General features: G+C 41.5%; 1 protein-coding gene across 1 annotated transcript; it reads left to right on the forward strand.

Moving 5' to 3' along the window:
- Window positions 1–239: 239 nt before the first annotated feature.
- On the forward strand, window positions 240–22654 carry RGMB (repulsive guidance molecule BMP co-receptor b). The gene is made up of 3 exons (XM_063087002.1): window positions 240–769; window positions 5868–6376; window positions 19218–22654. Exons 1-3 carry the CDS (start codon window positions 622–624, stop codon window positions 19884–19886), a joined length of 1326 nt encoding a protein of 441 aa, XP_062943072.1. The 5' UTR covers window positions 240–621; the 3' UTR covers window positions 19887–22654.
- Window positions 22655–23175: the final 521 nt, after the last annotated feature.

The following is a 23175-nucleotide window of genomic DNA, read 5'->3' on the forward strand; positions in this document are numbered from 1 at the left end:
ACGCGGAACTCGAGTTACACTGAGAGGCGGTAGGCAGAAGGAGCCGCGGGGGCGGGCGCTTTGGGTCCTGCGCGGGGCTGGCTGGACCCGGCGAACGCGCGCTCACAGCCAATGGAAAGGAAAGGAGGGGCTTAGCTGGGGTGGAGGCGGTGCGGATTGGCGGGTGCAGGGTGGGGCGGGGCGGCAGTGAAGGGCTGAGATTGATTGACCGCGGGAGCCGCCGCGCAGAGATATCCGGGCCGCCCGCGGCCGCTAGCTGGCGTTGGGCGCGTCTCCCGTAGGTCCACGCCTGCCGAGCCCACGCTGGACCGGGCCGGGGCACCCGCGCGTTTGGGACTGTTCTCAGTATTCGCTCACGGTCTTTGTATCTTCTCTCCCGCCCCTCTTTCTCCGCCCGCCGCGATGCCGCTGTCCCGCGTTGCCGCCGCCGCCGACTCGCTCCGCCCGCGGCGCGCTGCTCGCTGCGGCGGTGGCGGCGGCTCGTCTCCAACGCGGGCCTGAAGGAAGAAGAAGAGGAAGCGGAGCGCGCCCCCCGGCTCATGCTGCAGCCACGGGAGCGGACCCGCCACGGCGCCCGCACCGCCGCCCTCGCCGGAGCCCCCGAGACCTGCATGGACGGGCATGGGCTTGAGAGCAGCACCTTCCTGCGCCGCCGCCTCCGCCTCCGCCGCTGCCGCCGGGGCTGAGCAGCGCCGCCGCCCCGGGCTCTGCCCGCCGCCGCTGGCGCTGCTGCTGCTGCTGCTGCTCTGCCTCGGGCTGCTCCACGCAGGTACGACGCGCGCGCGCGAGGCGAGGCAGCCTCCAGCCGAGGGCTTTGTTCCTCTCGCAGCCCCGGGTCCCGAAGGCGCTTGCTGGGGCGGAAGGGCGGCGTGGAACGACGGGGAAGGCCTCCGAGCCCCTGACACTCACCTTAGCGGGGCTCGCGGCCAGAACTCACCCGCCGGCCGTGCCGCGCGCCCGGGGCGCGGAGGAGAGCCCTCTCCTGCCTCCCGCCCGCCCGCCTTCCCCGCCTGCGGCTCGGACCGTTGATAAATCTCCCCTCCAACGCCGCTTATCAAAGATTTAGCGGGCGGAGACTGCACGCCCGAGACGAATGTTCCGGATGCTTTATTGCTCTCTGCATTGGTGTTTACTGAAAGTCAGGCTCGGATCAGGTTTCCGCCGCCGCCGTCTCGGAAGGAGACGAGGAGCCTTGTGCGGCTTCTCTGGACTTGGGGGTGGCGGCAAGACGAGGGAATAGCACCAGATGGAAAGATTTTCACCCGAGTTGGAAAACCTGGGGGGTTAATCTCGAAGTAACTTAAACTATTTTGAAAGGGGGTTTCTTTCGTTTTTGCAAAAGCTGCTTTTAATTCGGCTTTAGGCTTCCCTGGAAGAACTAGTGTTTTGTGGCTAGCCGCGTGTCTTCTGCTCCCGAGAGGGGTTGACAGATACCACGGTACCTTCTGGAGGTCGGCACTTCCCAGCAGAAGCGGCAGTGAGGAGTGTGCTGTTAGGGAAGGACGCCTGCACATGAGCCTGCTCGCATGGGACGGATACCTAGTTTTTCTTTTTAAAATGTTCCATTAAGATCTAAGATGCTCTTTACAAATAAGGAAACCACTTTTTAGGAGTTTGCCTAGACAAAGAATTTTTAATGCCAAAATTGAAAGGAGAGTTATCTTTTAGTTCGACAACAGCCAGCGCATTAGATAAGTTGCTTTTCCTTCGAGGCCTTTTTGTCCTGTATTTATCTGGCAGTCGTCACAACATCCTGATCTGGAGAATCCTGAACTTTAATGCCACCCAACTGTGTGTGGTAATTTTTATTTGTTTATTAGGTCATACCAGTCGTGGTAAAAATCAGGGAGGTCTTTTAAGTAATGGAAAAAAAAATGTGGCATTTAAGGAAACGACTTAATTTACTTTGTGTAACTCAGCGTCGTGATGTAACAGCTGCATTTTAACACTGTCAGTTGGGAAAACAGACTGAAGTTTTAATAAATAGTGTAGTAAGTTTTAGAATGATTAAGGCTTTAAATTATTAACTATAGAACCTTAAAAAACAATGTCAGTCCACTTGCAGTTATGTGGAAGGTTTTTCTAGACGTGTCAAAATATATTCAGGAGTGTTTTGCTAGAAATCTGTGTTCATAATGTCAACATATACGTTTCATGAAATGGAAATCGAAGTGCTGGGTAGGACTCTGTCCCCCTTGGCTGACTGGATATTGTTTCCCATAGTTGTCATAGGATCCTATGACAGGACTGGAACGTGGTCCTTGAAGATTTCTTTGCTAGTCTATGAAAAGCATAAGAAGTTGATTTAAACGTTTAGAATATTAAGTTGCCTTAGTTCAAGAATTTGGAATATGAAGCTCCTCTCAGTATCTTAACATGTCCTCACTAAAATCACCATTCGATTGAACCCAAAGTGCTGTGGTGATTTTTGTGGACAACTTGTTGGAGTAGAGCAATTAATCTGGTTATAGAAAAGAGGGGGCTCCTTTTGAGAGATCTCTTTGAAGAGTGGTGCTATTGAAGTGCAAGGGTTCTTTCTCAGAGCAGGGAGCCTAGCCAGTGTTCTTTGCAGATGGGCTACCATATGTTTTATGTCTGGATCCATATCATTTGCCTCAGCACCCCATATGGCTCTGCATTTCTCTTAATTCAGCTTCAGCATATCTCATTTCTTTTATTGTAAACTGGTGATTGTGCTGCAAATTCACACGTGCAGTCCTGGTATTAAGGAAACTGTCTTGAATGGTGAGCCCTTTATGTGTGATTCATTAAAAAATGATGAAATGAAAGCTCTAGATCCACAAATCCTTTAGCACTTTAAATAACTGATGTGAAAATACTGACACACCAATCATATATGATCTGAACCCAAACAGAGAAATCTGTAGCTGCAGATGTTGAATTCTGCCCTTGGAAAATGTAGAGTACTATGGTTACTCTTTTTGGTTTTGTTGTTGTTGTTGTTGTTTGTTTGTTTGTTTCTTTTTTAAAGCAAAACTCTGCAGTTCCTGAATGGAGATCCAATACGAGAGTTACTTGCTTAATCATACACTTCGTGGTCTTTGTGGCTGCATCCTTGAGATTGTTTCTGCTCTTCATTGTTTTGGCATTTTGACAGGAAGCTCACTTTACCGCCTATAACAGGCAAAGTGTGTATTGTTATAAATTCATGAAGCCTGGATATTTCTGGGTGTATGCTACACAGTTATACACAGGAACCTGTGATGGGGCTGAAAATGCTGACCCAATGTACTCTCTCTAGTCAGCCATCTTCCCTGCCATCAGTTCTATAGCAAAATGCTGTTAGAACCCTTATTCAAAGCAAAAGAACCCAAGGAGTTCTGTTTTATGTGAGGTTTTTCAAAGCAATCAGGAGCTACCTGCTATGAAAAAGGGAAAGATGCAGGTTGGTAAGGAACCAAAAAAGGAGCTGGGAATTGAAATTCTGCTTCTCTTCCCTTCTGAACAGTTGCATCTGCATTTCAGTACTATTTTTAGTTTTGATATTTTATGACTATTTGAAATAATTATAAGTAAACGTATGCTCGGATAGATTTTATAGACCATAAAAAGAACAAATAGGCACTGCAAGTTTAGCGGAAAGTTCTTGTGCTGTCATTTATTTGTAGTCTAAGTACTGCTCATTACTGAGTGATCTTGGCCCTGTTTTTATTTTCTTGCTTTCTGCTTGTTTTGAATCTGATTTAAAAAGAAAAATAATGCAGTAGTTACATAAGTCTTTTTTTCAGCTGTCAAGTACTGTTTTTAGAGTCAGAAATTTAGGAGAGATGTGACCTGTGGTGGAAGGAGGAGATTTGAGGAACGGCACCATGTCCTGGCTCAATATTAGCTGCTTATATGATCTAGCCAGGACAAGACTTTTAATATCCCTTTGCCTTGGTTTTCCCATCTGTAAAATGGTTTTAATGCCTTTTGGGATTTTTGAGTTTGGGTTTGTTTTGGTTTTTTGAGATAAAATAGCTGAAAATAACTTGCTCTGCTTTGGAAAGAGGAATTCTGTAAGTATCTGAGCTGCTTTTGTCAGCTTTGGACTGAACAAACATAAAATAGGCCAAACACGTAAAGATGTTTTTGTGTTTTGGGGTTTTTTTAAGTGTGATTTAGTAATTGCTGTAAATCCATAGCTCCAAAATATTGAAATATTTTAATATTATCTTATTTGGATTAAAGTGAATAGCAAATCTAGGCTATAGTATTTTTCCCTCTTTGGTCTTTGAAATTTTAAAATGGTGACAGAGTTGTCTCCAGAGGTTGTCACCCTTTCCTCCCAACTAAAGCTGGAAACAGAGATTACAGGCTATTTAATTCAGATTTAAAAGCAGTTTACTACTGAAAATATTAAAATATCTTTTCAGGACAGTATTAAGGTTAATCTTAAGTCTTTTATCAGATGACGTCCTAAATCTTGATGTTATCCTGAAGTTTATTGTGCCAACATCTTGACATAGTTATATATTTAATAATAATTTACTGGCCCTGATTTTTTCCCCCATCTAGAATACAATTTATAAGATATTTTATGTCTGGAAAAGGTCACAGAGTTTGTCTTAGAACAATCTCATTTCTCAGATGAGGAACCTAAAACTTGAACAGATTAAGAAACTTCCTCCATAGCTGAAAGACCTAAAAAGAATTTTAGGTAACACAAATATGTGTTACAGTTCATTTCTATAAAATTTGAAGTTGATGATAAAGTATTTCTCTTTTCAGTAAGTCTGTTATTCCCCACTTCATGGATCAGAATACAGTATTAAATTGATTGGAGCACACAACTGACCTAATATTGGCAGTTCTTGTGTTTTTTGGTGCTTTGAGAGGTGTTATAAATTTTTGTTTGAGAAGTTGGTGGCAAAAAACATCACTGAGAATTTTTTTTTTTTTTTTTAATATATAGGGCAGTAATACATGAGTTTTCATTACTTCATTTTAGCTTTGTTTAAATCATTAAATTTTATTGTTTGTTTAAGGGGGAAAATAAGGTTTATATATACTCTAAGAATTCTGTGTTTTATAGTTCTCTAGTTCTGTTTCTGGGGGAAAAAACACGATTGGAATCATCTGTTTTCTGCAGCATAATTTCAACCTGTAATCTGCTTGGGAACTGGGATCCTGGGGTGATGGAGGTGGATGTTAAAAAGAAAAGCAAATACATAGTTTGGTCAAATGAATCACTTCGGTGTTTTTTGACAGAGCATTTATATTTTGTAGAAGCTAGAAAATTGTGTCAGTTGTACAGTTTATTGATAAACCTGCCTCAGGAAAGATAGGATATCTTTGTACCTGGATTTTTTTTCTTGATATTCCTACCCTGTAGCCAGAAAGGTAAATCAGGTAAAGAAAGGTGTTTTAACTAATCATACTATAATTTAGGATTTCCCCCTTCCTGAGGTGTAGAAGCTTTAATCATGGTTTTGTGCATAGTGCTGCTTTTACAGTACTTTCCGAAGCAAATTATGCAGTTTTCAAAATCAAAACAAAGTTTATGTCTTTGGCTTGGCCTTAGAGCAGAGGAATTTTTCTCAAAATCTATAAACAAATAGCAGAGTTGATAAAGTATTTTATTTACTATTACCTTGTAATTTTAACCTAAGAACACTATACTCACTGTACTTCACTCACAGTGGCCCATGCTTTAAAGTGTTAAGTTAACTAACTGCATGCAGTTTTTCTCCCAGTGGCTTAATTTGAGACACAGGAGCACAATGCAACCCTATTTCTAAGGGCTTCTTAAAATAGGATTATATGAAATAGAACAAACAGTTCCCAGAGGAGAATGTCATTTTCTCATGTAGCTGAGGAAGTTAACAAGCATTGGCAAATGGTTGGTCTTATCTTCTTTCCCATAGGTGACTGCCAACAACCAGCCCAATGTCGAATCCAGAAATGTACTACAGACTTTGTGTCCCTGACTTCGCACCTGAACTCTGCCATTGACGGCTTTGACTCTGAGTTTTGCAAGGCCCTGCGTGCTTATGCTGGCTGCACCCAACGAACTTCAAAAGCCTGCCGTGGCAACCTGGTCTACCATTCCGCTGTGTTGGGTATCAGTGACCTCATGAGCCAGAGGAACTGTTCCAAGGATGGACCCACATCCTCTACCAACCCTGAAGTGACCCATGACCCTTGTAACTATCACAGCCATGCAGGAGCCAGAGAACACAGGGAAAGGGACCAGAACCCTCCTAATTACCTGTTTTGTGGCTTATTCGGAGATCCTCACCTTAGAACTTTCAAGGATCACTTCCAAACGTGCAAAGTGGAAGGGGCCTGGCCACTCATAGATAATAATTATCTTTCGGTTCAAGTGACAAATGTGCCCGTGGTCCCTGGATCCAGTGCTACTGCTACAAATAAGGCAAGTATGCTTTCTTTTTTCTCTTCTTTCTACTCATAACTTTCAGATGTTTGATTCTTTGGGCAACTTTTGAAATGTGGTATAAAAGGCAAAGTTAAAAAGGAACCTTTCTTTGCTTCTTGGAAAGCAAGTAACAGAGTTGATAAAGGATTAAATAAGAATTATTTAGTAAGGAATCTCACTGGAATGTAAAATGCAGGTCTAAATTTAAATAGGCAATGATCTGAAGAATAAAAAGTGTAAACAGTGAAATTGAGTTCTCCAGGGAAAGGCAGGCCTGTTCAATGAAAAAATGTGTCCTCTTTTTGGTGATGTCTTTTTTGAGTGCCTATGTGTGTGACTCTTCTTGAAGAAATCCATGTTCACATTTATCAGATGACTGAAGTGGGTGTTCTGAATAAAGAAAGCTGTGAGGCCTGAGGCAGTGACCCATCAGAAAACATATTTTATTGGAGATTTAGAAGCTATAGTAAAATGTTATGGCTCTAAGCCAGCTTCCCAATGGCAACCGCACAATGATACTTTAGTTACTAACCTCTTGGTAACCAAGGAAGTTAAGAATTAGATATTGCAGAGGTATAACCCCCATGTAATCTCAGGGCCTTAGGTTAACAGTTTAAGTCAGAAGCTAAGGGAAAAGCTGACAAAATTAAGCTTACGCTACCTAGCCACCAGTGTCTGGTCCATGTTCATTTGTTTGTTTTGAAGAAACTAATACTGTACAGAGATCCTTGAAGCCAACTTCGAGGCACCAGCCAGTGTCTTAGTGCAAGTACATAGAAGGGAGCTATGAACTGGGTTTCTCATTGCCAGTCAGTGCTCATTTACTCATTAATAAAGTTAGAAAGGATTTTCCACTAATATAGTGTCCCAAGTTACCACCTTCTTCCCTGTTTTCCCCAACCACAAAGCCATACACACCATCTCATCTTGCCTAATTTCCTGTATTTATTATCTCTCTTCATATGTTGGTTTAGACTAAAAATATAATTGACAAGGATCAAGCTTTTGAAATACTTATGACTGGTCTTTTGGTTCCAGGACACCCTCCCTTCCCTCCAAACGTGTGGCGTATTTTTTTTAAGTGAATTTAAACCATTTTACTTGGCATTTTTTGGAGGGAATTTTACAGCACCTCAGGAGATATCTGGAGACACCCAGGGGTGTCACAAATCTAAGATTAGAAGTCGTTGCTCTGAACAAAGAAGACTGTTAACACTGGTCCAGACATCTTAGGGGCACTCCAAAATGTTTATACTTCAACTCCCAGAAAAAGCTGGAGCTTGCCTTTTGCCTTACCAAATTCTACATCTGAAAATAAACTTTTCTCTGGTTTTTATATGTATGCAAATAATTTTTCCTGTATATATCTCAGAAAATATGTATTTTCCATAAATTATCTTATAAATTATACAATTATGAAGCTATAAGGCAAATTGTGACCAAAAATCCATCATTGCTGAAGAGTCATAGGGCACATAAAACCTAGGAATAGTCTTTGGGTAACAGAGAATTCAGGAAGGCAATACATTGGGAATGAAAAAAATCATCTTGAATTGTACAAATAATTGAGGACTTGGAGGAGTAGCCTCAAACAAGACTTAAGAGATTAGTAAGTGCTATGTATATGGGGAAATATTGGTTCTTTTCACAGCCAAAGTTTTATTTTCCATGCCTTTTATCTAATCACATCACTTCTGTTTGTTATTCTGCCTTTCAAAATTCTATACATTTTACTGATTATAGTGAAAATATTTGGGGGATAACCAATAACCTTATGAGTACTAATACTGTATAAATTGATCCATTTACACTGAAGTACATAAGATCATTCCATTTTGGTTGTTGAATCTATTATAATTTTTAGCAAATAAATAAATAAAAAGTACAACTTCGTTTTCTTCCTCAGTTTGGTAAGGATCAAAGGTTTTACCTGTTCCAAAGAAGAGCGGGGAAAAGTGGTCTTCTGATATAACTTCAAGGGGACAGTGAGAATGTGTGGTCTTTAATTGCACTATTGGAAGGTATTTCCTCACATCTAGTGACCATGTTGTTCAGCAACAAATTACTGTATTGCTTCATGACCTCTAATAGTTGGGTTCCCTGCCGCCTTCTTTTTGTAACTCTTTCCAAAGGCCTGGTAAGCATCTGGAAGATTATTCTTGAAGTTGTGTATCAATGCTGGTATGACATGTGCTGGTGAAACAAGCAAAGGCCTAAAGTCTTGCAGTACAATTTTCTTTACCCATACAGGGCCAAAATAAAATCTTTAAAGATCCTAAGCATAAAAAAAAAAAAAAAAAATGGTGGTAATAAAAATAAAAGCAATATGAGGCAAAATGTACTTATAAGTTCCAAACAAGATCTGACTTTATTTACCTTGGGGTGGTACCACAAGGCTTTCTAAAAAAGTCTTTTGAAAGGTTTTTTGTGGGTCAGTCCCAGCGCTGAGAACTTAAGCACATACATACAGTTAGTTATTGGGTAACCCTGCACTGTACATTGCAAATACTGAACCCTCCTTGTGTGGTCAAGCATTTTTAATGACCCACATGCTTAGTGTCACTAGATGTAAAGACTGATCACTAGCAGTATAGAGGCTGGCTAGGCAGCTTTGATACTGAAATTTTTGTATTTAGAAACCCGTGGATTTTACTGCCATCGACACTGCGCTGAAGCACTAGACCCAGGGTATTTTGTTCAGGGAGGTCATTAAGACAGCTCAGCTCGTCCATCCTGGGCACCTGACTTCTTGAGCCAGCCATCTTCAAGCCTAAATTTGTGAGTGCTGTTTGCCCCTAAGTAACTACCTTTCCCTCGTCACAAAAAGACAAAACAGGAAAAAGTCTAAACAACAGAATGGAAGAAAATGAAGTCATCTGTACTCACAGAGCCATTTATTAGCTAAGCCTTTTCTATTTTCCACATGGCAGGTAGCAGGTTAAAGGCAGTGCTCAATGACATTGCTCCATCTCCCCTTGTCTACTGTTTTCTTCCCACCCCAGCCCTCTCCTCCCCCTCCCTGGGTAAAGTAGGGCTTGTTTTCCAGTTGGTCATGGTGTGCACAGGTATGCTTTCTCAGGCCTCTGTGATTTTGTTTATGCCCTCTGCCAGCCTTGTAGGCTCCCTCTCTTTGGAGCCGCAGCAGTTGGCCACCTTGCCAGGTAGGTGTGTTCCTGAAAGGGAAGCCAGGGCTGGTTTTTCATCTCTCCACCCGGGACTGCAGGGGTTTCTGGCACACCTGCATGCCTCGGCTGAGATCCACATCAGCTCTGGGCCATCTTCCCCACCTTTGGCTGTTAGAGGCAGCTGCAGGCATGCAAGCACTGGGGGAGGGGGGAGGGACAGGCTTGGAACTTGCAGAGTTAGCCACACTGGAAAGAGAAGCAGTTTTGTTCTCAGGGTAGGCAGTAGCTCACACTCTATAGGCTCCAGAGAGGACACAGGTCAGTAGCTCTCCTGGGCCTCCTCACACACTCGGGAGAAACCCCATCATGTGTTTGTGAGGATGCTGAACTTCTGTACTTTCTCTTCCACATCCTCTTTGCCAACCTCTCAATCTCAACTGTCCTGTTAGTTCATTCTGTGTGTCTATGTATCTCTGCTTAAGTGGGCTCAATAAGGATGTGCCCTGATCACAGAAGGTGATTGAGGAGTAAATTATTTTATGAAAGGATTCTGCACTGTACAAGTATATTCCTAATAGCATATATTAAAATCGCCAATCTCAAGTGCATTTAAAATGATTCTTTCCCAAAATAAAAAGTAGGAGGGGAGCTTGAGGAGAACAAGTCCTGTTACAGATCTCGTGCTACACATTTTTCTGTGCTTCATCCTTGAGTGAGTGAAGGAGGTTTATGTTATAGCAGTTTGCATTTGGGAAAGGAGTGTGGTCTTTGTGCTTGACCAAACCAGATGGCTCTTGGCCAGGTGAGTGGGTACTGAGATGCCTTGTATGTTCTCCCTGCTGCCATGGGCCACCAGCTCCCAGTAGTCCATGGGCAGCACTCAGTGCCTGTCCAAAGCATAGTAGAAGGCCCTGCCCATCGTATATATAGTGTATATATGTATCTTTTAAATTCCATAATTATCCCTAAATCTCAAATTCTGTAGCTACTTTCTTAGAAGTTTCTGAAAACCTTACACTGGTAGATGATTGTAGAGATGTAGACAGACTTAGTTTGGGTCATTCCTAGTTAGCATCTTCCTTAAACTGTATAACCCAAGATTTTCTGTTGTGATGAAACATTCCCTTGTAGGCTCCAAGAGCATGAAGTGGGTCCACCCCTGCTTTCTGATACCCCTTAGCATGTGGTTGTTGATCCACAGCAGCAAGTGGGCATGCAAACCAGTGTTCTGGGTCATTTTCTGTTGGTTAGAAAATCAGAGCCAGACATGCCTGCACTGCAAAGGCTTTCAGCTATCATTTTAAGTATATCTCTGGATCAAGGTTTGGAAATCTGTCCTCTCTTCACTCCAGGCCTAGTACATTTTTTTTGTAGCCAAGTTTTTGCAACGCATTAGTTTTTAGTATCTTTCTGGAGGCCATGTGAGTTACACAGTGATAGTCATTCCTATTTTTATGGACTAAGTAAGATGCTCCTTCCTTCAGGTTTATATTTTGGATATATGCACACTTTTCTTGCATGCAGTGTTGTTATAGAGGGACTCGTGGTATTTTCTTTGGGAACATAGAGCATAAACTGTTTTGCAGATACATTGTAACTAATACTTAATATCTGAGGTTGCTCTTTATTTTTGTTATGATTATATATGTTATACAGATAATTCTTGCCATCCCTTTGAGATTTGTTCCTTATAGTGATCCTCATTACTTTACAAACATGCTAAAAAGTTATGACTGGTTGAGGCATATATTAGGAACAGGTGGGAAAGCAGTTATGGCTCTCTGCTCAGTATAATCATTTTTTTTTGATAAAATGTGTGATTAATTTGGTGCTGCATTCTCAACACACAGTACGAGGGTACTTTTAAAAGTTCATGGAAAGATTCGCGTTATCTTTTAATTCTATTTTTCCACAAACTTTTTGAAGTATGCGTATATTATGGGAGATACGGAGGTGAACGCAGCCCCCACCTCAATCTAAGCACATAACTATCATTTGAAGCACTTGGTGGAAAAGTGTGGGGTTTGTGTGTAAACCCACCTGTTTTCAGGGTTTCTTTGTAAAACATTGGTGAACCATATTCGGAAGCTAGTTCCAAGTGATGTTACTAGTTTCTAGTTATGTTGACACCAGTGTCCAGAAGGGCCAGGAATGTAGGCCAGAGACCAGCTGCTGTTGAAGCCTGTCCCGTGCTCACCCAGGGCACACCACTCCCTGCTTTGGTTGCTTTCACAAGTCACTGTTTTTACTCTTGGGGTGTGGCACTATCTCCCTCTCCTCCTCCTGTAGTCAATACCTGCATGTGTATTTCTTCACCCACATGCAACCTAGCAGGGTCTAGATCTCTAGCTCCCATTTCCGAAAGGTTGCTGATCTTTGATTTAATATGAAAACCTTTCCAGAATTTGACCATCACAGTCACCAGTTCATAAGTTCATTTTTCAGGGTCCCATCTCATCTTTTAAAACTTTCTTGAAAGCTTGCGTTAGTTATTCTTACCCTCCCTGAATTTATTTCCTGTAGAAACAATATTGAAACATTAAAAAAAAAAAAGTTTTAGAAGAGCAAAAATAAACTATAATTCCTAGTGGAAGTGTTCTTATTTGTCCTTTTCTATTTCCTGCATAGCCCTTGTTTGTACTGGATTATAAGGTCTTAGGCCTAGGAACTACTCAACTTTGCTTCATATAGTTTCAGTCAATTGCCTGGAGGTGAAAGGATTTCCAAGTGCATGTGGGGAAAGAAAGCAGAGAGAGAAGTCATTAGCTGTATCATGAACCTGTAAGTGTGAAAGATCATTTCATAAGGTGAATGGGCCTACCTACATTGGTTTTTCTTTATGCTGTACTTTTCAAACAAGGTACATCTTTATGTTGTCTGATTGCATTTAAATACTCAGGGTAATGAGTCTTTCACCATTTTTCAAATCTCTCTTTGCCACTCCCTGTGTCCCAGATGTATTTTAGGAGGAGGAGGAGACCTTCAAAATACCCCATTTGTAAGTGAAACTAACCCAACGCCTGTCCAAGCCAGGCATGATTCCGTGAGGGTGCTGTAGGCCTCTGCCGCTTTAAAACAAATCCACACTCCGTAGTTTAAACCAGAGGCTCGAGGCCAAGTCTGATACACAGCTGAGAGTCAGAACTTGTTTTTCTGTCACATTTCCAAATGTTTCTCTCTGCCCTGTTAAATTTTCTTTGAGTCAACATTTTGAGGGGTAGGGGTGAGAAAGAAACACTGGATGGTTGGTACTTTTTTTGTTGGCTTCAGTTAATGCTAACCAAACAGTTTCTGCCTGTGCGGAATGTGGCATGTAGAAAGAGTTACCTACAGTGTTGAACAATGAAAACTGCTACCTTACCCATTCTGTAGTCGTTTGTTTTGACTGCAGTAGAACTTGCTCGTCCACTGCTTTGAATTTTGTGTTCTCGTGGGTGGGGAAACTTAAGGACTTTCAGACTGCTCAACTTGTCAGTAAATGATAACTAACAAGAATAGCTAATACACATCTAAGATACATCTTTTATCCGGACAGCCTTGCAGTGAAAGCACAATGCTGTTGGGTCTAGAAAGAACTTCAGGTGAAACTGGTTCTGTGGAGAGAGGAGTTCTTTATGCTCCAGTTACTTGGTTACTTTAAGAGTTGGAGCCAAAAGAACGTTTGGCTAATTCTGGTGGGGTTCTTTCATGTTGGAACATAGTATATATACTGTGGACAGAATTGATATGACAGCATTTACACACTAACTTCTCATCTGCTCTGCATGATGTGCTCCTGAAATGAGAGGGTTTTAATCTTTCCATTAAAGGTGTGTGTGTGCGTGCATATATGTACATGTTTGCACATATGTGGTGTTGATGTTGCCCCCTTTCCCTGCCCAATGAAAAATGCAGACAGAAAGATATTATTTTGTAGCATCCAGTTAACTGGTTTCTTGAAGTATATGGTCACTGCCTCTCACCACTTTGCTCCTGAGTTCTCAAGGACCTTTTCTTTTCCTTTCTTTTCAAGCCCTGGGGACGTAAAATGAAACCTAAAAGTGACAGAGTAATAGTGTATTGTAAAAACCTTCAAGCCCTTTTACTTTTTGCTCACCTCCCAAAGCTGAACAATGATTAGAGGCTGTGATTTCCTAATCCCCATCAGTCTGGGAAACAGCTGTGCTGAAACTAGGCCCAGAGCATTTGCCCATGGTGCCACCAGGGCCTGGGGATCTGTGGCCCTGCCTGCCCCCTACCCAGATCAGGAGTGGGGGTGTCTGAAGGCAAGACATGCTAAGGCAGATTCCAGGGGACAGAGTTACAGCCTCCGGCCCTGGCTCTCACCTTTCCAAATATTTTTACCCTCTGGTTGAAGCACAGTGGCAGCCTAGGCCTGTAATACTGTCCACACATGCCTGACTTCACATCTAGAAGCATAGTGCATTCCCACATTTTCTGGCCTCCTCACCCTTGCAGAGTCTGCACACAACAGACAGGCTGAGGGAGAGAAGTTCTCTTTGGAGTTTTCAGAGTGGTTAAAACTTACAGGCCTAGAGGCCTTTCCTCCTCATGTTCAGCATAGTGTTGCTCTTGCTCTGGTCTATACCAGGAAGCTGGCCAATTTCCCTGTCTCTGAGCCTATTTATGCTTCCAGTTTTCCTAGTTTTAAATGTGCAGAAACTACTCTGGAAATCAGCATTTTTGTGCCTGTCCTTTTTATGCGTCGTCACTGAGCCAGCTTCCCTTTCACTCTTGTGGGCTCTTTCCAGCCACTGAACTTGATGCTTCTTCTCTGGACCACCCTAGCAGCCTTCAGCTGTGGGTGTCCTTTCCCTCTGGTTTGGTTTCTTCTTTCTCCATCTGCTGCCAAGTAACCCTCCAGCAGCCAAGGCAGCCCCTGTTCCTGCATGTATTTATCACCTAGGGCAACACTGAAGAATAACTCCAATCCATTCCATTTCATTGGATGTTGTAAGTGCTTCTGGAACAGAGCTTGTGTGGAAAGAGACTGGAGAGTAGAGAAACCTATTTTGATACCTCTCGAAGGTAGTAGATTTCTTACAGTCTCATGCAAGCCCTAAAAGGAGTGTAGGGTGTAAAATTTTTAAACTGCTGCTGACCTCATAAACACATGTACTCTTACTGTTAGTATCTCTTTCTAGTCCAATAAAATTATTTAACAAAATGTACTTTTGTGGGTAGTAAGTACAACTTCCTGTAGGTAAGATATTTGATACATAGGCTGAATAGTGATTTTAAAATACATTTCAGTTCATTGAGTTCACAGCTTCCTAACAAATTTCCCCTCATTTTTTTTGGAAAATTATCAATGACATCAAATATTTCCCAGCTCAACACTTTTCCTTAAATGTGGTACATATAAAAATGCTCCTGAGTTTTGCATGAAATTGTTCAGACAGAAAGTTATTCTAAATGAATATGCTTTTATTTTCTGCTCTAATAAAAGGGGAAAGACACAGAGTTCTCCCCGTTTTATGTAACCAAAGGACAGTTGCCTTCTTAACTGGATCTGGATGGAATAGCTCTGTCCTGGCTGAGATCTACACTTCTGGATTACCCTGGTAGGTAGGGAAGGAAGACACTGAAGGATAGAAAGTGTGTTCAAAGCGTTTACTCCCTTTGTCTATGTCTAACTTCTCAACATTTAGAAAACATTGAACCTTAAAAGTAAAATTTGGGTATTTCAGGGATGGAGATAAAGCAGGTGTATTTTTTTTCTTCTTTGAAGTATCTACTCTTGTGGGAATGGTTTATTTTTTGCTCTGGAAGACTGATGTTGAAGCTGTGTGCCACTTGCATGTGTAAGAGAAAAAGGGGCTGTGAGCACAATATTCTCTCATTCTTCCTTGGAGTCTACTGTTTTTTGAACCGATAATTGCACCCAGAGGGTATGAGGAAGTAGCCATATCAGCTAAATAGGAAATAAAATTTGTTTTAACTTACTTTGATACAAGCAGAATTTTAACCAGGTAATACAAAATTGTGTTTCTGTGGTTCTGGATAATTTCTGTTGACTACCTTAATTTAGTTTCGTTTACTGACCCATCTTAAGCCAAGTGATCCTAGCTCCTTCATCCAAGTAAAAGTCCAGTTCTGGCATTTGAAGACTCCAGAAAGGACCTGTGCTTGCAGCGCAAAGTGACTTGATTAAACAACAGTAAATGTTTCTTCCAAAATACATAATGCGTGGGTAGTTAAGTATACAGGCTTTGGGGAATTCTGCTGTTTTAAAACCTGTGTGCAGCATTTTGCAAGGCTTTCATGCCTTGGGAAGATATCTTTATCTCTTGGTGAGGCAGTGCCTGGATTTTCCTCTATGTCGGCTATTTCATTTTCATTTAATGTGTTTTCTTTTTTTTTTCCCCTGGGGGAAAAGAGAGAAGGCAGGTGCCTCTTAGTTTTGATATTTCACAGCAAATGTTCTTAAGTTCTTGTTGCCATTCACATGTGGGAAGGTTGATTTGTAGCTGCTTTTTCTTCCTAACAGACCTTGTGGGTGGTAAAGATCTCAGAGAGTGAAACATTAAAAATGAATGAAGAAAACTTGAGTAGTTTGTCTAAGGTGGAGTTGAGAGGGATGAGGTGGGGGAGGTTTAACAAAAGGCATTGATGTTTTAAATGCACAGAAATGCCATCCATCAATAATACATGGTGCGGCATAGAACAGATGTGCCAAATTGAGTTATGACGGTGTATGGATCAGTTCATAGGGGGAAAGTAAGCAGCTTACCTGGTGTTTTTAAATTTAGTGTGAGAGCTTTCAAATGCAATTTTAAATATTCTGGTTTTTTATGCTCTGATAGCTGTTAGTTGGAAATATAAAAAGGTTGGAATTTCCAAAATTCCAATGAAATTTTGAATGTTTTTAAAGTAAGAATTAAGAATGAGTAAGTGTTGCTTTTCTGAGGAGAAAGGCAATCTGAAAATGAGTTTCTTGCCCTTCAGTCTGAGAGCTTGCTTTTTAAGAACTCGTAATTGTTATGAGGAATGAAATTGCATTACAAAACATAAATCATGTGAAACTATTACCTTGTATTTTCTACATTCACATTGATTATATCTTTAGGTACCTGTTAAGTACATACTTAAACTTTTGGGGGGGCAGAGGGGAGCAGCTGGCTGGTATGGGGATCCAAATCCTTGACTTTGGTGTTCTAACACCACAAGCTAACTGGCCAGCCCCATATTTAAACTACAGAGGACCACTCAGGAGACCCTGCTTATGCTCTGGGATTGATTCATCACACTCAGCGTTTGGATTCAAGGGATAATTTTCCATATATGCTCTATGTGAGGATTATCGCACCCAGTAGGGAAACAAGAGAAATGTCACCCTGATTGTCTCAGAGAGAAAATCCCTTCCAGCAGATTGGAAAGAGACAAATCTCTTGGGTTAACTTGAATATTTTGTAGGTGTAGATAGTAGAGCAGAAGTCAAGCTTTTATTTGATCTTCTGCATATGTAGGCGTTATTGTTAATGTCACAGGCATAGTAGAGGACAGTAATGTGTGAGGAGCTTGAAATGACTCCTAAGTTCCTGAGTTGGAATTTGTGTGCTTAATGAAAACAACAGACTTTGTAAGACGTACAGAACTATTCCACTCATCTGAATATTGACCCTTGCTTGCCTTTTTGGAAACTTGTTTGGAATTGGATCTCTCTGCTTTGTGGTTCCAACCAAAGTAATTCCTCTTTGTTTTTCCTGAGGTGAACAAAAAAGTACTTAGTTCTTGCAGATAATGCCAAGTTGGTTTACATTTGAGGCTTGTTAGACGAGAAAGACAAATTACTTAACTGTTGTAGAAGAATTCATTTAATCTTTGAGTATGAATGTTACAGTTGAAAATGAGGACAGTAGTTATATAAAGCCTATTACTAACTTTATTTTAGCCATCTGTATTGTTAACTTTCACTTTTTTCGGGAGCAGAATTTACTTGAATTAATCTTTTCACCTCCAGGGTATTCTAGCTTGCCTTAAAAAAGCACTTGTCAAACTGACTTTAGAGCCACCAAATAAATCTATTTTATAGTCCCATTAGATATCTAGCTCAGAACCCCCATTCACTCTGGAAGGTCCTATGGTTGGATGCACAACAAATTTCCTGAAATCATCTCTGGTACAACTCCTTTGGGTTGTTAAGAAGGTGTTGAAATATGAGAAGGCTGGTAGTGAAATCAAATTGTAGCTCAGGGTAATTAGGAAGGGAGAGAACTCAGCATTTTCATAGTACATTGTCTGGCTTTTAGTTGCAGCTGCAAACAACGGATATGAACTTAACCAGTTGCTACAGTGCAGCTGGTTCAGATCTGGCTTTATAACTGGCTGAAGTAAAATGAAATGGCTGGAAAATTCCAGTCAAGTAACACCAGAGGGAACATGTGGAATTAAATAGTGTGAGCAAATGCTGGCCGAGTTGGGGAAAAAACTTCAGACATAAACTTGAGGGTGGTGGTGAGGACTTGGGGGGTGAGGGGAGAACTTTCTGGCCTTTTTAACAAGAGTCTATTGTTTTGATTAGTTTCCTTGCAGGAGGAGGTGGAAGGTTTCCTCCACCCAGAGTAACTCATAGAGTGTTTGGCTTGTCTACCCTCCTTCTTGACTAAAGTCACTTGATACCTTTTTCTCCCTTCCAGGAAGGAAGAAAATAATCTGTTACCTCAGTTACTAACAATGACGTGAACCTCAAAATGTAATCTTTTTTTCTTTGGAACAGTTTTGTGTGACACAAAAGCCTGTCTCTTCATAGTTATCTTCCAGTGTACCAGACACATTGGATGTGTTGGAGGCAAAGGTGTGCAAAGGCTTAGGGTTTATTTTATTTTATTTTTTTTTATGACTGTTCTAATTAAAGCATTCTGCAGGAAAGAAAATGAGTACACTAAAGGGAGGCCTTTATATTATCATTAGATGTTTTTTTTGCCTGTGAATTGTGTGTTTGCTGTGGAGAATTGAGAGCTGGCAGAGAAAAGAGATTTCTGAGGAGTTAAAGGACCATGGTGCTGTTTGGGGAAAACATTTGCTGTAACTAGGTATAGGGTATTTAGTCTCTGCCAGTGCTTGAGAGCTGTATTTGCCAAGTGGTTTCCCTGTCACAGGGATTAGCCAGTGATGTGAAACATTGATTAAGGGACTTAGAGAAATCTCTCCTTGGGCACATGATGGTGGCTGTTGCTGGGGCGCCCCCTCCTCAACTCTTTGCTGCGTCTCTCAGTATCTATATTAACTTTGCGGTGGTGAGTCATGGGATATGGTTTTATAGTCCAATGAAGAATCTTTTTAGAAAGCAAAGTTCTGGTAGATATATTGTTAATTATGCCCTTTTAAGTTTCTGCATAACTTCGAAAGGAACTTTTTTCCCCCACAGAACCGTACCATGGCTCATCCATTTTTAGAAGGAGACAAGATATAAATTATCAATAAAAATTGCCTGTATCCCAATAGCAACTCTGTTCTGTTTTAGGAAAGTAAAAGTTTTTTCTTGATGCACATTCCCTGGATTTGCACTAGATTTTAATTCTAAATATATGGGACTTTTTTATTTTCCCTAGAAGTGACACCATTCCTTTGTGAGGCAAGAGCACATGGGCTGAGTGTGAAGATTCTGTCTTAAGCAGTTCAGTTCCAAAATAGGGGGATCTCTGGCTGCAGAAGGTTGCACCATTCTTCTTCTCCCCCAACATGCTAAACTGCATATATTCCTTCCACAGATCACTATCATCTTCAAAGCCCACCATGAGTGTACAGATCAGAAAGTCTACCAAGCTGTGACGGATGACCTGCCAGCTGCCTTTGTGGATGGCACCACCAGCGGCGGGGACGGCGATGCCAAGAGCCTACGTATTGTGGAGAGGGAGAGTGGCCGCTATGTGGAGATGCACGCCCGCTACATAGGGACCACGGTGTTTGTGCGGCAGCTGGGTCGCTACCTGACCCTTGCCATCCGTATGCCCGAGGACCTGGCCATGTCCTACGAGGAAAGCCAGGACCTGCAGCTGTGCGTGAATGGCTGCCCCCTGAGTGAACGCATTGATGATGGGCAAGGCCAAGTGTCTGCCATCCTGGGGCACAGCCTGCCTCGCACCTCCTTGGGTCAGCCCTGGCCTGGCTACACACTGGAGACTGCCAGCACCCAATGCCATGAGAAGATGCCAGTGAAGGACATCTATTTCCAGTCTTGTGTCTTTGACCTGCTCACCACTGGTGATGCCAACTTTACTGCTGCAGCCCACAGTGCCTTGGAGGATATGGAGGCACTGCACCCAAGGAAGGAACGCTGGCACATTTTCCCCAGCAGTGGCAATGGGACTCCCCGCCCAGGCAGCAATTGGTCTGTCAATCTAGGACTCACATGCTTGTTTCTTCTTGTGTTTTTGTAGGGGTTGTCTTTTGTTTTTGTTTGTTTGTTTTGGGTTTGGTTTTGTTTTTGTCTATAACAAAATTTTAAAATATATATTGTCATAATATATTGAGTAAAAGAGTATATATGTATATACCATGTATATGACAGGATGTTTGTCCTGGGACACCCACCAGATTGTACATATTGTGTTTGGCTGTTTTCACATATGTTGGATGTAGTGTTCTTTGATTGTATCAATTTTGTTTTGCAGTTTCGTGAAATGTTTTATAATGTCCCTGCCTGGGGACCTGTTAGCACTTTATTTTTATATATTAAATATTTATGTGTGTACCTGGTTAATATGTATAGTGCATATACACAGACACCATACACAGCATTTCCTTTGAAAGTGACCAGTTATTTGTAACTATTCTTGGCTGTTCCCACCTGCTCTCTCATTGCTACTGATTTGCCGTGGCGTGCGGTTTTCACTTGCCACCTCCTGGTGGAGCTGCCTCATTTTTTGAATTATGTCCTTGCCCCTCCTTCTCCCCTCACTGACTTTGAAAAGATAGTTGACTCCCTGCTTTCAGGTGCTTTTGGCTCTGTGGAACATTGACCTTAAACAGCCTTCTTTCTCTCTAACTGCTGTCACTTTTTCAGAAGATGGGAGGAATATTACTACAATTCTTAACTGTTCTCCATTCTCATCGTTATATTTGAGCACATACAGTGTATTAGGTTGAACCATATGAAACTGCTGGTTTTGTAGGTCAAAACCAGTTTCAAAGGTAAATATCGGGCATCTTGATAGACGCCAGTAGCTTACAGACCTCATCCCACGTCTGTTTAAATTGTAGTTTTCCCCTCTTTTTAACTCTTCTGCATTAAACAAAACATGAAACCATAAACTTAGTAGTAATCATGCCCTGCTCTTTTTTCCCCTAATTTGTACATGCCCATGTTTTTAACCTTCTCTTCCTTGACTATTTGGGCCCAGAAATACGTCACTCCGTCTCCACTCCCAGTAAGCCCTCCCCAACCTCACCTTATGAATCCAAGGACTGGGGTTTGTTAGATTCTTTCTCTAATATAGAAGCGCAGATCCCATCACAAAGTTTTCCATTCTTCCTTGCCCGGGACTCCATGGTCTTCCTCACAGTCTTTGACATGTCTGTATGCATAATGGGAAAGAGTAGGGTGTCAATGACAAAAGCTTCCTTGGTCTGACTGTGAAGCTTACTCTGGGTGCTGGTTAATTCAGACATATTCGTTAACTAAGTTTTGTGCTCCCCAAGTAGTCTCTGTTTTTTTAATCAGATACTCCCTCTCTTAACACCTATAGTTGAATATCATTTAATTAGTTGCCCATGTAACTTGGTGAAATCCCTTTAGCGTAGTGTCCTTTCCTTGCCTTTTCCATTTCATTGTTGGCACCTCTTTGCAAACAGAAAAGAAGAACAAAAAGGCAGGAAGAGTAACTGAGAAAGTTAACTGCAGGATAGGTAAGTTTATATTGTTATATCTAAATGTAAATGTTTGGTTTCAAGTAGTGATACAGTTTGTACTTTAATAATTCAAGTTTACATAAACACAAACAAAAGATAAACTAAATGCTATAGTAACTTAGGCCAAGATTATGCTTAGTATTAATGGGCCAGGCAATTTCTTTTGCCATGTCCTATTGATCAGTGGCACTGCCTGAGGCCCAGCTGCAGAGGATGTCATTTTGTGAAGTTCCATCTTTTAGTGAACTGATACATCATCCAGTCATAGGATGGAGTTGTGAGTTCATCCAGAAGTGGCAAACCGCTCCATCTTCTGGTATATGAGAATAATCTTGGACATTATGGGAAAATAATGAAGGTATCCTCCTTAAAGATTCAACTCCAGAAAGTAGGAACCTAAACTTGTCATCCTTTTATAGAAGCTGGACTAGGTACCTACCTACACTCAGCTCTGAACTGCAGCTGCTTATGTTCACCTATGAAGCCATGTACCAAGTTCAGAAGCTATCGTTCGCTAGTGATTTTGTTTCGTAATTGAGTAGAATGAGGAAGGAAAAATACTGAGGATACTGTTAACCACTATTTTTGTGCAAATTGTAGAATAATGAAGTAAAAGCAATAGAAATTTCTACAATATCTGGGCTTAGAGTGTATATGATTAATATGCCTTTGTCCTTTTCAGGGAAAATGAAACAACCGCCTCTACTAATAGGAAAGAAAATTGGGTTTTGCCATGTCATTTATCTGGAAAGGATGCTAAAATCATCCTGCGTTGCTAGTATTAGAACCAGTGTATTTAGCTATTCTCCCGTTATTATCAGTGTCCCCGTCCCTACAGATAACTTTCAGAAATACAAATACTTCTCTAGATAAGGGCCAGGTTTATTTTCTCCTGTTTTTCTTGGATTTCTAGTGAAAATGCTGCTTGCACATGTTAGTTCCTGAAATCCTTTTATCCAGAAGAGTTTTGGGTTATACCAACATGTGGATAGGATATATCTGTTCAGAGGTCTCCTCGGAGAGGTTAAAACTTAAGGGAAAACACTGGTTTTCACAGATGCTCCACATGGCTGTCTTTAAAAGACTCAATTTTTTTTTTTTTTTTTTTTTTGGTCCTCTTTGTTATGCTTGGAAACCCCCCCACCCCCCGCCCCGTGTGTCGAGTCTTTGCAAAGAAACCTTTAGATGTGGTTCATAGGTATATGAATACATATCTGTGTAAAACAGTGAGTGTGTAGTGTGTAAATACTTTAAATTATTATGCTAGAAAAATAAAGTTACGTACCATGCCGTGGAATGTTTGTTCTGTGATTATAGTGACACCTGCTGGCAGAACCGAGAAACAGCTGCAGAAGAAGGCGGGGGAGAGGGTGTACAAAATCCCTAATGGTTACTGACTGAGTTGTACCACCTGCCCACAAGCACTTATTTTCTAAACTAGTACTGTAGTTTTTCCTTTTTAAATTTTAAGCAGTTACAGGAAAACCAGTATCTGTGAGACTGATCCACTGTTACTGTCCCAAAGGTCTGTCTTCAGTAATCATTTTGGTCCCTCGAAGACAAGCAACCTGTACTCTGGTTCTTTTTAAGGCAGCGTGGGCTACAACAGCTTACTCTCGGTGGGGAGGATATTGGGGGCAAGATTTTCTGGCTTTGAAAACATTTGCAAATCCTTACTTCTCGAGTGTTCTAAAAAGAGGCATCACAAGATCACAAGTTGGTCTTTGTTCAAGAAAGATGCCAAAGGGTAGGAAAGTTTGGAAAAGAATAAAACCCAAACTAAAGGCACAGGAAAGCACTGTTGCTTTTACTAGGTAG

The sequence above is a fragment of the Cynocephalus volans genome, chromosome 2 (genome assembly GCF_027409185.1).
Source record: "Cynocephalus volans isolate mCynVol1 chromosome 2, mCynVol1.pri, whole genome shotgun sequence".
Lineage (NCBI taxonomy): Eukaryota > Metazoa > Chordata > Mammalia > Dermoptera > Cynocephalidae > Cynocephalus > Cynocephalus volans.